Here is a 13,307-nt window from a genome sequence, read left to right as displayed (position 1 = left end):
GAGGCCCTGACTCACCAGTGAGGACTGCTCCAAGGGTGAGGAACGCACACAGGAAGATGTTCCCAGGCCTGGTTCCATAGTTGTCGATAATCTGGCCCTGGGAGATGGTGAAGATGATCCCGAATACCTGCAAAGGCACAGAGAAGACTGGAAACAAGGGGCCAGCCAACCAGCCCACGGGGGAGCTGAGCTGCCATAACGAAATGAGAGGCCTACCTGGGCAGACACGTTGAGGAGGCCAGACGACATGCCTTCTGATTCTGGGTATGTCAGCTCCACAGCAAACTCAAATCCCAGCGGGAGGTAGCCAGTCATAAAGAAGCTGAAGCCCAGATCACAGAAACAAGGTGATGGAGAACTTCCGGAATGAGGAGAAAAGGGAGCCTACCTCCTGCCCTACAACTCCTTTTCCTAGTCTCTTTCTCCCCATCAAGACATGCCTTGAAAATCAGGCCATCCCCTACGCAGCCATTACACACACACACACACACACACACACACACACACGTACTGCCCACAGGAAAATAAGTGGGAGGTGAAGCTGAGTAGAGACCCCTGTGGAAGAGGTACCCTTTCCTACACTTTCTCATACATCAAGTCTAGAAAATTCCAGCTCTGATCTCTTACACCTGCACCACACTTCCTGCTGCTTTCACATCCGCTATCTCTCTCATTCTTTCCAACAACTCCACAAGGCAGGCCACTCATCTTAAATTACAGATGAAGAAACTGAGTCTCAGAGTGATTAAGGGAGGTGCCTGTGGTCTAATAGATAGTCAACAGCAAAACTGAGATCAGGACCCACACTTTCTGATTCCCAGCCCTGTGTACTTTCTCTGAGCCCATGTTGTCCCAAGCAGGGCTAATAAAGACTCCATATATTTCCTAGCCTCCCGGAGATCTGTGAAGGACACAGTCCATCCCAACAGCATGGATGGGCCTGGAAGTCCCAGGTGGGCTTTCAAAGTGTTACAAGTGAACATGACCTCTGGCCACCATTTCCACATTTCAGGAGGTCAGTGAGAAGGCAGCAGAGGGATACCTATTGCTTCCTAGGATGTTGGCAGCTCAGGAACCATGGGTGGAGCGTTCCAGTTAAGCAGGTTAGAGGTGAAACTTACCCCATTGCACCAGCCGTGATGAACACTACCCACAGGTGTCCCAGGTTCAAGGTCAACGTGTAAACCACCATGCCCACCAGAGTCATGATATAGACCACCAAAGTCGTCTCCCTACAAGCAGAGGCAACGAAGTTGAGTCATATCCTGCGGACTTTAACAGGATCTTTCCCTCCCTCTCTCCCTCCCTTCCTTGCATTCCTTCCTTCCTTCCCTCCCTCCTTCCTTCCTCTCTCTCTCCTTCCGTCCCACCTTCTATCTATTGGGCACGTGCTGCGTGCCAAGCCCACTTCTGTGAGCTATTTGCTCTCATAGAATTTTCTGTCCATGAGGTTGATGGACATCGGACCAATGATCACACTGTGGTCAGAGCTACAAAGGGTAAGACCAGGACAGTATGAAGTCATCTTGCGGTACGTGTGTTCTCCTGCAAAACCCTCTCAACAAGATCGCGCTGCACCTGGACTTGTCACGTCCTACCCACAAGCAACAAGGCATAACCCTTGCCTCTCCTCCTCCCCCACTGAAAAAACAAACGGGACACACAACAACTGTGGTCAGGCGGCAGTGGCATGCAGACGACCCCAGAAGCCCGTTCTGCTTGTCTGCTTTGGCCCCAGACCCCAGGACAATGCTGGGCAGAGCCCTGGCTGTGAGAGTCTCTGTCATCGTTGAATTCTTCCTGTTGCCACCTGCACACGTCCAGCACCGTTTTTCCTGCTAAATCTGAACTACTCTGCTCCTGACCGTGGCAACTAAGAGAGAACATTCTCCAGCCCTGAACTAAGTCCTTGACTCCAAAGCCGAGGTGAGAAAGCTCCGCCCACGCCCAGTTGCATTTCCCCTTGTTGGTCCCTCAGAAGGACCCTCAGCAACATGCTGGTTTCTGTTTCTGGCTCACCCTACTTGTGCCCCTCCCCACACCTCTCCCCCCATGTTGCCCACTCAGGACTCTGCTGCGGCCCTGACTCCTGCACTGGGCCCTGCATCCCTCTCTGTCCTACTGACTGAGGGCAGGGACTCTGCACATCCTTCTGCGCTCTGGCCACGAACGTGGGAACTCAGACTATGAAAGTTCAAAGCCCTCACTCATCTCTGCTGAAGCCAGAAACACAGAGGGGTTGCCAGCAGGTGTGTACTGTGGTTATGTGAAACTAACACTGCATTTACTGAATGCCAGGGAGTCTGCTAAGTGCTTTACACGCGTTTATTATTTCATTCAACCCTTACAAAAGCCATGCAAGAAAAGTATGACTAATTTAAGAAAACTGCAAGCATCTTTTCTAATCACAAAACTATGAGATCAGAAATCAACTACAAAAACTGTCAAAAACACAAACACGCGGAGGCTAAAGTTATCTACTAAACAACCATCAGGTCACCGAAGAAATCAAAGAAGAAATTTTTAAAACACCTGGAGACAAATTAACAAAAAACACAACAATATAAAATATATGGGACACGCTTCCGGGCACCGAGCGAGCGGCGGCGAGGCGGCGTGAGCCGACCCCGCTTCCTTCTCGCCGCCGCCGTTCTCGGGCGGGCGCGCGCGCTCCGCGATGGCCCCGGCCGAGCGGGGATGAGCCCGCCGCCCGCCTGCCCACAGCCCACAGCCCCTCCGGCCCAGCCATGGCGAAGCAGTACGATGTGCTGTTCCAGCTGCTAATGGTCGGGGACTCTGGGGTAGGCAAGACCTGCCTGCTGCGCGGCTTCACCGACAAAGAGTTCCACTCCTCGCACATCTGCACCATCGGTGCCGACTTTAAGATAAAGACCATAGAGGTAGATGGCATCAAAGTGCGGATACAGATTTGGGACACAGCAGGGCAGGAGAGATAGCAGACCATCACAAAGCAGTACTATCGACGGGCCCAGGGAATATTTTTAGTCTGCGACATTAGCAGTGAGCACTCTTGCCAGCACATCATGAAGTGGGTCAGTGATGTGGATGAGTATGAACCAGAAGGTGTCCAGAAGACCCTTAGAGGGAATAAGGCTGATGAGCAGAAACGGCAGGTGGGAAGCGAGCAAGGGCAGCGGCTGGCCGAAGAGTACGGCATGGACTTCTATGAAGCAAGCACTGCACCAGCCTCCACATTAAAGAGTCCTTCACGCGCCTGACGGAGCTGGTGCTGCAGGCCCACAGGAAAGAGCTGGAAGGTCTGCGGACAGCCGCCAACGATGAGTTGGCCTTGGCAGAGCTGGAGGAGGATGAGGGCAAACCCGAGGGCCCGGAGAACTCTTCGAAAACCTGCTGGTGCTGAGCATCTTGCGTGGAGCGCCCCCACCCCGCACAGTCCCCTCTCCCCGCAGGAGGGCTGCGGGCACAGAAGGAAAGCCCATACTGGTGGTCCCCATGCCTGGGGCTGTCCTACCACCCCCCCACACCCCGTCCCCAGCTTCCGCTGCACTTGGCTGCCTGCCCTCCTGCCTCTTGGGGGAACTGAGCTTCAGAGAAGAAAAAAAATGATGAGGGGTGGCAGGGATAAGAAGTAACCTCCATTCTCTACCTGCCCTGCAGCACATACACTATTTCTCCCTGCCCCCGGCTCCCGAATGTAAAGATGTGGACCAAGGCCTGAGGGCACTGCAGGGGCAAGGAGAGCCCTGGGGCCAACCACACACTCCAGGAAGGGGAGTGTTTGGAAATGAAGGGCCAGCTCCTATATATCAGGTTAAGAGCCGGGACAGCAGTTTGCAAACCAGAGGGGAATTCAGCAGCAGCAGGGATTCCTGGGCCCCATCGTCCTTTTCTTTTTTTTTTTTTTAACATCTTTATTGGAGTATAATTGCTTTACAATGGTGTGTTAGTTTCTGCTTTATAACAAAGTGAATCAGCTATACATATACATATATCCCCATTATCTCTTCCCTCTTGCGTCTCCTCCCTCCCACCCCTCTAGGTTGTCACAAAGCACTGAGCTGATCTCCCTGTGCTATGCGGCTGCTTCCCACTAGCTATCTACCTTACGTTTGGTAGTGTATATGTGTCCATGCCACTCTCTCACTTTGTCCCAGCTTCCCCTTCCCCTTCCCCATGTCCTCAAGTCCATTCTCTAGTAGGTCTGCGTCTTTATTCCCATCCTGCCCCTAGGTTCTTCATGACCATCTTTTTTTTTTTTTTTTTTTAGATTCCATATATATGTGTTAGCATACAGTATTTGTTTTTTTCTTTCTGACTCACTTCACTCTGTATGACAGACTCTAGGTCCATCCACCTCACTACAAACAACTCAATTTTGTTTCTTTTTATGGCTGAGTAATATTCCATTGTATATATGTGCCACATCTTCTTTATCCATTCATCTGTCGATGGACACTTAGGTTGCTTTCATGTCCTGGCTATTGTAAATAGAGCTACAATGGACATAGTGGTACATGAGTCTTTTTGAATTATGGTTTTCTCAGGGTATATGCCCAGTAGTGGGATTGCTGGGTTGGATGGTAGTTCTAGTACAGCTAATCAATGAATTTGGTAAAGTAGCAGGATACAAAATTAATGCACATAAGTCTCTTGCAGACCTATACACTAATGATGAAAAATCTGAAAGAGAAATTAAGGAAACACTCCCACTTACCACAGCACCAAAAAGAATAAAATACCTAGGAATAAACCTACCTAGGGAGACAAAAGACCTGTATGCAGAAAACTATACGACACTGATGAAAGAAATTAAAGATGATACAAACAGATGGAGAGATATACCATGTTCTTGGATTGGAAGAATCCACATTGTGAAAATGACTATACTACCCAAAGCCATCTACAGATTCAATGCAATCCCTACCGAACTACCACTGGCATTTTTCACAGAACTAGAACAAAAAATTTCACAATTTGTATGGAAACACAAAAGACCCCGAATAGCCAAAGCAATCTTCCATTTCTTATGTAAGAAGGGCACTTCCCCACCGCCCCGGCAGGTGAGAGGTGACAGAACCATGCTGGTGGTCTTTCACCAAGCCCAGCCTTCCGCTCTCAAGGCTTTCCCGAGACCCAGAGTTTGTGGGAGAAGGGCAGGGGGCTCACGGGCAGAAAGCAGGCGAGCCCTGGGTAGGAACGCTTGTGCTGTTCCCTTCAGCCTTCAAGACCAAGTGCTCAGATTGTTCCTCAGCTCCTGAGTCAGAGGCCTGAGGGTTTGCCAACTGCACTGTGGCTACAGGTGGAGGGAAGCGGACTCCCTCCTCCAGGGCCCTTTGTTTCAGGAAGAAGTTTCTTTAACCCCATATGGTCCAAGAGTCGTTTGCAGGAGGCCCTTTAAGGAGGGAACAAGTCAGTTACCAGCCCTAGTAGGGTTCCTCCCCACCTTCCCAAGATGGGAGAAGCCTAGGGAGGAGGATCAGTCTTAAGCTGCGTTGCATGGCTGGCGCTGGAGCGAAAACAAAACTGGGCATCGAACATTCACTAATTAAAGACTAAAATCCAGGACACACACATGTGAAGGATTAAGAGCCCCACTTCCTTACTCCTCTGAAAAAAAGCGTGGGGGATGAAATCACCAAACCTTTTCTTCTGACTCTTATCAAATCAGGAGAGAGCAGGAGAGGGTAGCTCAGGATGAAGGACTGGGGGATGAGTTATCATAGTTGAAGGAAAAGGAAGGCAGGAATAGTTATAAATCGTCAGCTAATGAGAAATGTAAAGAGCTGACTCTTTAGGACGAAGTCACGACCAGAGCTGAGGATGTTTCCTTGAGGACTAACTCCTCAGGTGTTAAAACATGCAGCATCACTCTGGGGTAGGGAGGTCAGCAGTGCCAACCCTCAGTGTGCCCTCAGCCAGGGACTTGAGGGAGTGGAAGTTATACTGGCCATTGGCTCCAACCTGTGGTCAGTGTCAGTGCTTTCCCTGAAGATCTGGCCGAGCACCATTGCCTTTCTCTCCTAGCCCCCTCGGGGAAGAGGGACTATATTTTTACTGTACCCTACGGGTTCTGGAAGGGAACACTTGGGGTTAGAATTCTATGGCCTGAGAAGCCCCATCCATAACGGCCACAGCTGGGGAGAAGTATGGGGCAGAAGAGGGGGTGGGATTTTAGGGTGCAGCTATGCTCATGAGGTACCAGAGTCAGCCTCTCACCCCTAAACTTCTCCAGTCCCGGAGGTAGCCTGGGACCTGGCCTTAGACTGTTGAGCAGGTGCACCTGCCTGTTGACTCCTCACCACCTTTGCACCTGTTGTCTTGAGACTCGGCACAGCCCCAGGCACTCCACCTGCTCCTGAGCCCCACCATCTCCCTGTGAACTTTGTGTGCTGTGTCTTGGGTCCAGGATATGAATTGTGAGCAGGGTTCATCTATTTTAAACACAGATGTTTACAAAATAAAGAATATTTCAAGTCAAAATAATTAATTAATTAATTAATTAAATATATGGGACACAGGAAAAGCAGTTCTAAGAAGCAAGTTTATAGTGACACAAGCCTGTCTCAGGAAACAAACAAAAAAAAATCTCAAATAAACAACGTAATCCAAGGCAATCAGCAGATTCAATGCAATTCCTATCAAAACACTAATGAAATTTTTCACAGAATTAGAACAAATAATTCTAAAATTTGTATGGAAATACAAAAGACCCCAAATAGCCAAAACAATCTTGAGGAAGTAGAACAAAACTAGAGGTATCAGTTTGCCCAGATTTCAAACTATACTATAAAGCTATAGTAATCAAAACAGTATGGTACTGGCACAAAACAGACACACAGATCAATGGAACTGAATAGCGATTCAAAAATGAACCCACATTTATGTGAGCAATTAACCTATGACAAAGGAGGCAAGAACATACAATGGGGAAAAGACAGACTCTTCAATAAATGGTGTTGGGAAAACTGGATGGCTATACACAAAAGAATCAAACTCAACTACTCTCTCACACCATGCAGAAAAATAAAGTCAAAATGGATTAGACTTAAATTTAATTTAAGACCTGAAACCACAAAAATTCTAGAAGAAAATATAGGCAGTATACTGTTTGACATCAGTCTTAGTAATTTTTTTTTGATGTATCTCCTCAGGCAAGGGAAACAGAAGCAAAAAACAAACAAATGGGACTACATCAAACTAAAAAGCTTTTGCACAGCAAAGGAAACTATCAACAAAATTAAAAGGCCAGCTACTGAATGGGAGAAGACATATCTGATAAGGGGTTAATATCCAAGATATACAAAGAACTAATACAACTCAACATCAAAAAACAAACCACCCAATTAAAAAGGGGGCAGAGGATCTGGATAGACATTTTCCCAAAGAAGACATACAGATGGCCAACAAGTACATGAAAAAGGGAACCCTCGTGAACTGCTGGTGGGAATATAAATTGGTGCAGCCACTATGGAAAACAGTACGACGATTCCTCAGAAAAATTTTAAAATAGAACACCCAGATGATCCAGCAGTTTCACTCCTGAGCATTTACCCCAAGAAAATGAAAACACTAATTCAAAAAGATATATGTACTACCCCTATATTCACTGTAGCATTATGTACAATAGCCAAGATATGGGAGCAACCTAAGTGCCCATCAACAGACAAATGGATAAAGAAGATGTGGGTACATATACATATATTTCAGCCATAAAAAAAGAATGAAATCTTGCCATTTGCAACAACATGTATGGACCTAGATGATATTATGCTAAGTGAAATAATTTAGACAGAGAAAGACAAATACTATATAATATCATTTATATGTGGAATCTAAGCAAATCTAAGCAAAACAAATGAACAAACAAAACAGAAACAGAGTTACAGAGAACAAACAGATGGTTGCCAGAGGGGAGGGAATGGGGGAGAGGAAAGAAACAGGTGAGAGAGATCAAGAGGTACACACTTTCAGTTAGAAAATAAATGAGTCAAAGGAATGAAACGTATGGTGTGGGGAATACAGTCAATAACTATGTAACCTCCTTGTATGGTGACAGATGCAAGTTAGATTTATCTTGGGGATCACTTTGAAATGTATAGAAACATCAAATCTCTATGTTGTGTATAGGAACTAACATAGTGTAGTAGGTCAATAATACTTCAAACACAAACAAGCATGCAAACTCATAGAAAAAGAGACCAGATTTGTGGTTACCAGAGGTGGGGATAGGGTAGGGGGAGGGAGAATTGGACGAAAGCAGTCAAAATGTACAAACTTCCAGTTATAAGATAAGTAAGTACTAGGGATGTAATGTACAATACGATAAATATAATGAACACTGCTGTATGTTATACACGCAAGTTGCTGAGATTAAATCCTAAGGGTCCTCATTATAAAAATTTTTTCTATTTCTTTAATTTCGTATCTATATATGATGATGGATGTTCACTAAACTTATCGCGACAATCATTTCATGCCGTATGTAAATCGAATCATTATGCTGTATACCTCAAACTTATACAATGCTGTATGTCAATTATATCTCAACAAAACTGGTAGGAAAAAAAGAGATGTACGACTCTCCCTAATATGACACATGAGGAAACTGAGCTCAGACCAGTCAAGTTACTTGTCCAAAGTCACCTGCCCAGGAAGTGCACAGCTAAGATTCGAATCCAGAGGTGGGATTTGAAACCTGTGCTCCCTCTACTCCCACACACAGGAATACTAACACAGGATGGGGCTGCATCTGTGGGAAAGACCAACAGCCTCTGAAGGACGCCCTTCCCTCCTGGGTCCTCAAAGCAGCTGCTGAGGGCGGAGGAGCTTCATCCCTCCTCCCCCTGCTCCCCACATCCAGTTCCTCCCCCTCTGCAGAACCCAACTCCATGGACACCCATCTCCCTCACTGACCCCACAAGCTCATCTTTCCCATATTCGTTTACATATAGCTTCTTCTTAAACCACTAGCCTGTCTACAAAACTGCAGTCTCAGCCAGAGATAAAGGGACCTGACCATCCAATTTCCAGCCTCCAAACCAAACAGGACAAATCTGGGAGGCTCAGGGAAAAGGGAACTGGCACCAAAGTGACCAGATGACAGAGCTCTCTTGCCCTTTCTCTGCCTACGTAGTAGAGCAGGGAGAAGACTGTCCCATGCTGACTGCAGGATGCAGACATCGTGTGACACTAGGAACTGGTGGCAGCAGGATTCTGCAGTGTCCTCCCCAGCCCTTTCACTGTATTTTCACCATATTTTCTAGTTCACCTGAATCATCTGGCTGCCCACATCCCCGCCCAGGCAACATTCCAATCTCTCCCTTCTCCTGCCACACAGCAAGCCCAGAAAAGGGGACGCTGCTGTATCCTGGTTCGGGAGTGGCGTCCTCACTACCCAAAGCAAACAACTGACATATGGCAAAGACAAGGCAGCATACCAGCTTCACCAGCAGTAATTAAGCCCAGCTGGGCTCCTCGTCGTGTCCAGCCAGGCAGCCATATCCCCAGGGTTGGCCTTTGACAAAGGCAGACAGAGAGAGCCCTGGTCTGACCAGAGCCTCACAGAAGCGGATCTGTGTGGCAGAGAACAGGTCTGCCACTGTCTGTTGCCTCCAGACACTGGGAACTTTGGAGGCTTTGACAAAGCAGCCCAGAATGTTGATCTGCCCCAGAGCAGGACAACCCTGGCCTGGCAGCTGCCCTACTGGCCAGCACTAATTGAGTGCCCAGTGCATGCGGAGCACAGGAAAGACACAAGTTGGGCCTCTGTTTCCAGAGCATTTTCCCCAAGGCTGGCTACTGAATTGAGGCATCCGGGTTGATTTCTTTTTTTTTTTTAACATCTTTATTGGCGTATAATCGCTTTACAATCGTGTGCTAGTTTCTGCTTTATAACAAAGTGAATCAGTTATACATATACATATGTTCCCATATCTCTTCCCTCTTGCATCTCCCTCCCTCCCAACCTCCCTATCCCACCCCTCTAGGTGGTCACAAACCACCGAGCTGATCTCCCTGTGCTATGCGGCTGCTTCCCACTAGCTATCTATTTTACGTTTGGTAGTGTATATATGTCCATGCCACTCTCTCACTTTGTCACAGCTTACCCTTCCCCCTCCCCATATCCTCAGGTCCATTCTCTAGTAGGTCTGTGTCTTTATTCCCGTCTTACCCCTAGGTTCTTCATGACCTTTTTTTTTTTCCTTAGATTCCATATATATGTGTTAGCATACGGTATTTGTTTTTCTCTTTCTGACTTACTTTACTCTGTATGACTGACTCTAGGTCCATCCACCTTACTACAAATATCTAAATTTCGTTTCTTTTTATGGCTGAGTAATATTCCATTGTATATATGTGCCATATCTTCTTTATCCATTCATCTGTCGATGGACACTTAGGTTGCTTCCATGTCCTGGCTATTGTAAATAGAGCTGCAATGTACATTTTGGTACATGACTGTTTTTGAATTATGGTTTTCTCAGGGTGTATGCCCAGTAGTGGGATTGCTGGGTCGTATGGTAGTTCTATTTTTAGTTTTTTTTATAAACGCAGATTCCCCTACTGAATTGGCATCCATGAGGGTAGGGCCCAGGAATCTGTATTTTTAGTAAGCGTCCTGGATTAGCCTGACATCCACTAAAATCTTCGTGGCTCTTAGGAATGCACTGGGCAATCAGGACTAAAGCATGTCGTAATACTTACCAATGAGGTGGAAGCAATTGCAAGATGACACACTGTAAATTGTTGGAAGCACAGAGCACCTTGGTTAACCCCATGCGGTCCACGAGGGAGCTATGGGAACAGGGCAGAGGAACCACCTCCTCGTCCCCACTCCGTGGAGTTTCCACAAACTGTCCGACTGTTGATGCTTTTCCACATTTATTTTCTCCTTCCTCTGCTTCTTCCGCAAGCTACTTGGGGGATGGAACTCTGACAGGCCTCATGTCCCCTATCTCTAATCTTCCTGTGATCCCCACAGGGCAGGCATTGCTTCCCTCATTTTATAAATGGGGAAACTGAGGCTCAGAGAAGATATATTTGAACTCCCCGCTTGACCACTCAGACCCCCAGCTGCCACACCCACATCCTTGGAGCCGTGTTGCTAATGAATATGTCATTTCAAGACAGGGGTCCCCGATTCAGTCCAAGAGGAAGAGTCACTTACTTGTAGGTTTTGGTCCTATCCAGCCAGAGGCCTGAGATCATAGCCCCAAGCATTCCTGCAATGACGATGGTCAGGCCGATTCTTCCAGCATTCAGTTCTTCGCCCTGGGGAAACCACAGCCCCAGTGACTGCTCAGTGATGGGACAAGATATCTGACAGGGCGCAGTCAGCAGAAGGCAAAGGGGCAAAGGCAAGTAACTCCGGCTTCATTAGAGCCAATTCTCAGAAAGTATCAGGACAAAATGGCCTGTAAGAAGCTGCCAGTGGAGAGAGAATCCTAGAATAATTGCTCCTCCCAACATAATATAACCCTGGATGTGTGTGCATGATACTGGATGCTGGGGTGAACCAAATTCTGTCCTTAGAAACCACTTTTAGATGGATTTTTAAAAATGTAATCCTTATAGCAAACCTTTACCATTATTCCCATTTCACAGATGGAAAAACTGAATTATGTATATCGAAACATTCCATACTTAGGTTTTTTCAGTTATCACTGTTGAAGAGATAGGAAGATAATAATTATATATTTTTGAGCGTTTATTCAAAGCCAGACACCATGCTGATGATTTTATATCATCATCTCATTTAATTCTCCTAATTCCCCACCAGAAGGTTAATCAATATTCTCCATTTTACAGATGAAGACACTGAGGCACAGTGAAAATAACCTACTAGCCCAAGGTCATGAGGCCTTTATTAAGAGCAGAGGCAGGATTTGAACTCAGACCTGTCAACCTCCAACACTGGAACGCTCAGCCACAGTGGCTCACCCCTCCCACAAGCGTGAGAGCCTTAACCTTTCAAAAGAGGGCTGGACCCGGGATCCCGACTCCTGGTTACTCAATGTTCCATTCCCAGTATCCAGCCCTCGCTGGTTCTGGAAACATTTAAAACATGCTTTCTGCTGGGTAAATAAAACGTTAAAATTAAACCTTGCCCACATTTCACAACTTAATTTATTTCATATGTGATTCTACTGTATATATGTTTACCTACTGTGTTGCCAGGCACCATGCTATGCGCTTTACATATATAAACCTTATTATTTACTTTCTAACCCTAAAATCAATCTTTCAGTAAGTAATTAGGCTTCCTTTACAGAAAAGAGAATGAGAGCTCAAAGACACTAACCAGCTTATTACACAGCTGAGGGCCACCGGAGCTCGGGCTGAGACCCAGGGCCGCCTCCCTCCAAATCTCAGGAGCACACACCGTACCACGCTGCCACCCCAGCTCCTGCCCAGACAGACTAGAAACCTCCTTCTCTCAGGGCCCAGCAAGCTGAGGGAACACCCTTACCGGGTAGTGCAAGATCACCATGCGATTCAGCAGAGTGGACAAGGCATAAAAAGCACCAGCATTCAGACCTGAAGGAGGGAGGGAGAAACACAGCATTAGGGTCATTCTCCTGTTGGGGTCATTGCTGGCTTCTCCCCACAGTGGTGAGGGAGGTCAGAAATTCTCATCCTTGTTGCCACTGGAGGTAATGTTTCAAAGAAGAAATACTCCAAAACAACCAAAACTAACCATTTGAACCTCTTCTTAGCCACACACCACTGCCCTCTCATCCCTTTATCCCTGTCCTGGGAACACAGGCTCCAGAAAGTATTACTCCCAGGTCAGAGCCATCTACGTTCCTCTTAAGCGCTGACCTGACCTAAGGGACCAGCAGAAGTACTGGACCCCTTCCACCTCCTCCTGATGACCTGTCCCCCCTCACCAGAATGCTCCAGACCTCTGACCCCTGACAACACTCCCTCTGCAGGTAGATTCTCACCTCTTTCCACATCCCTCCAACTTTTTTCTCAGATTCAACATCACACAAAATCTTATATTCAAAACCATAAAAGACCCTAAAGAGCATTTAGTTGACTCTCCTAATTTATCGATTCATCCAAGAAACAAATGGAGCACCTAGCATATACTGTAAGAATCTGTGTCCTTAGAAGATGAGGTTGTTTGTCAAAAGCCGTACAGTGACTTAGTGACTAAGATGAGACTGAAACTGATCCAGAGAAGGGCCTTCTGCCTTCCCTTCATAATGATGGTGGTGATGGTGGTGATGTTGGTGGTGATGGTGCTGGTGGTGGTGGTGATGGTGGTGATGATGGTGATGGTGGTGATGATGGTGATGGTGGTAGTGGTGATGGTGGTG

At 46.8% G+C, this 13,307-nt stretch overlaps 1 protein-coding gene and 1 pseudogene across 1 annotated transcript in view; one reads left to right on the top strand and one right to left on the bottom strand.

Annotated features, from left to right (window-relative positions):
• FLVCR2 (FLVCR choline and putative heme transporter 2) overlaps positions 1-13,307 on the bottom strand; it is a 61,661-nt gene that overhangs the window by 6,300 nt on the left and 42,054 nt on the right. The window contains exons 4-8 of the mRNA XM_027120089.1: positions 12,452-12,519; positions 11,150-11,253; positions 1,122-1,232; positions 217-322; positions 16-127 (exon numbers count right to left, since the gene is read on the bottom strand). Of these exons, the coding sequence (XP_026975890.1) occupies positions 16-127; positions 217-322; positions 1,122-1,232; positions 11,150-11,253; positions 12,452-12,519 (501 nt within the window). The remainder of the gene's footprint in view (positions 1-15; positions 128-216; positions 323-1,121; positions 1,233-11,149; positions 11,254-12,451; positions 12,520-13,307) is intronic.
• On the top strand, positions 1,264-3,934 carry LOC113627492 (ras-related protein Rab-15 pseudogene; annotated as a pseudogene).

Source organism: Aethalodelphis obliquidens, unplaced genomic scaffold, assembly GCF_003676395.1.
Source record: "Aethalodelphis obliquidens isolate GAN/ISIS:26980383/991018 unplaced genomic scaffold, ASM367639v1 scaffold21, whole genome shotgun sequence".
NCBI lineage: Eukaryota > Metazoa > Chordata > Mammalia > Artiodactyla > Delphinidae > Aethalodelphis > Aethalodelphis obliquidens.
This window is presented reverse-complemented; position numbering and strand designations above follow the sequence as displayed.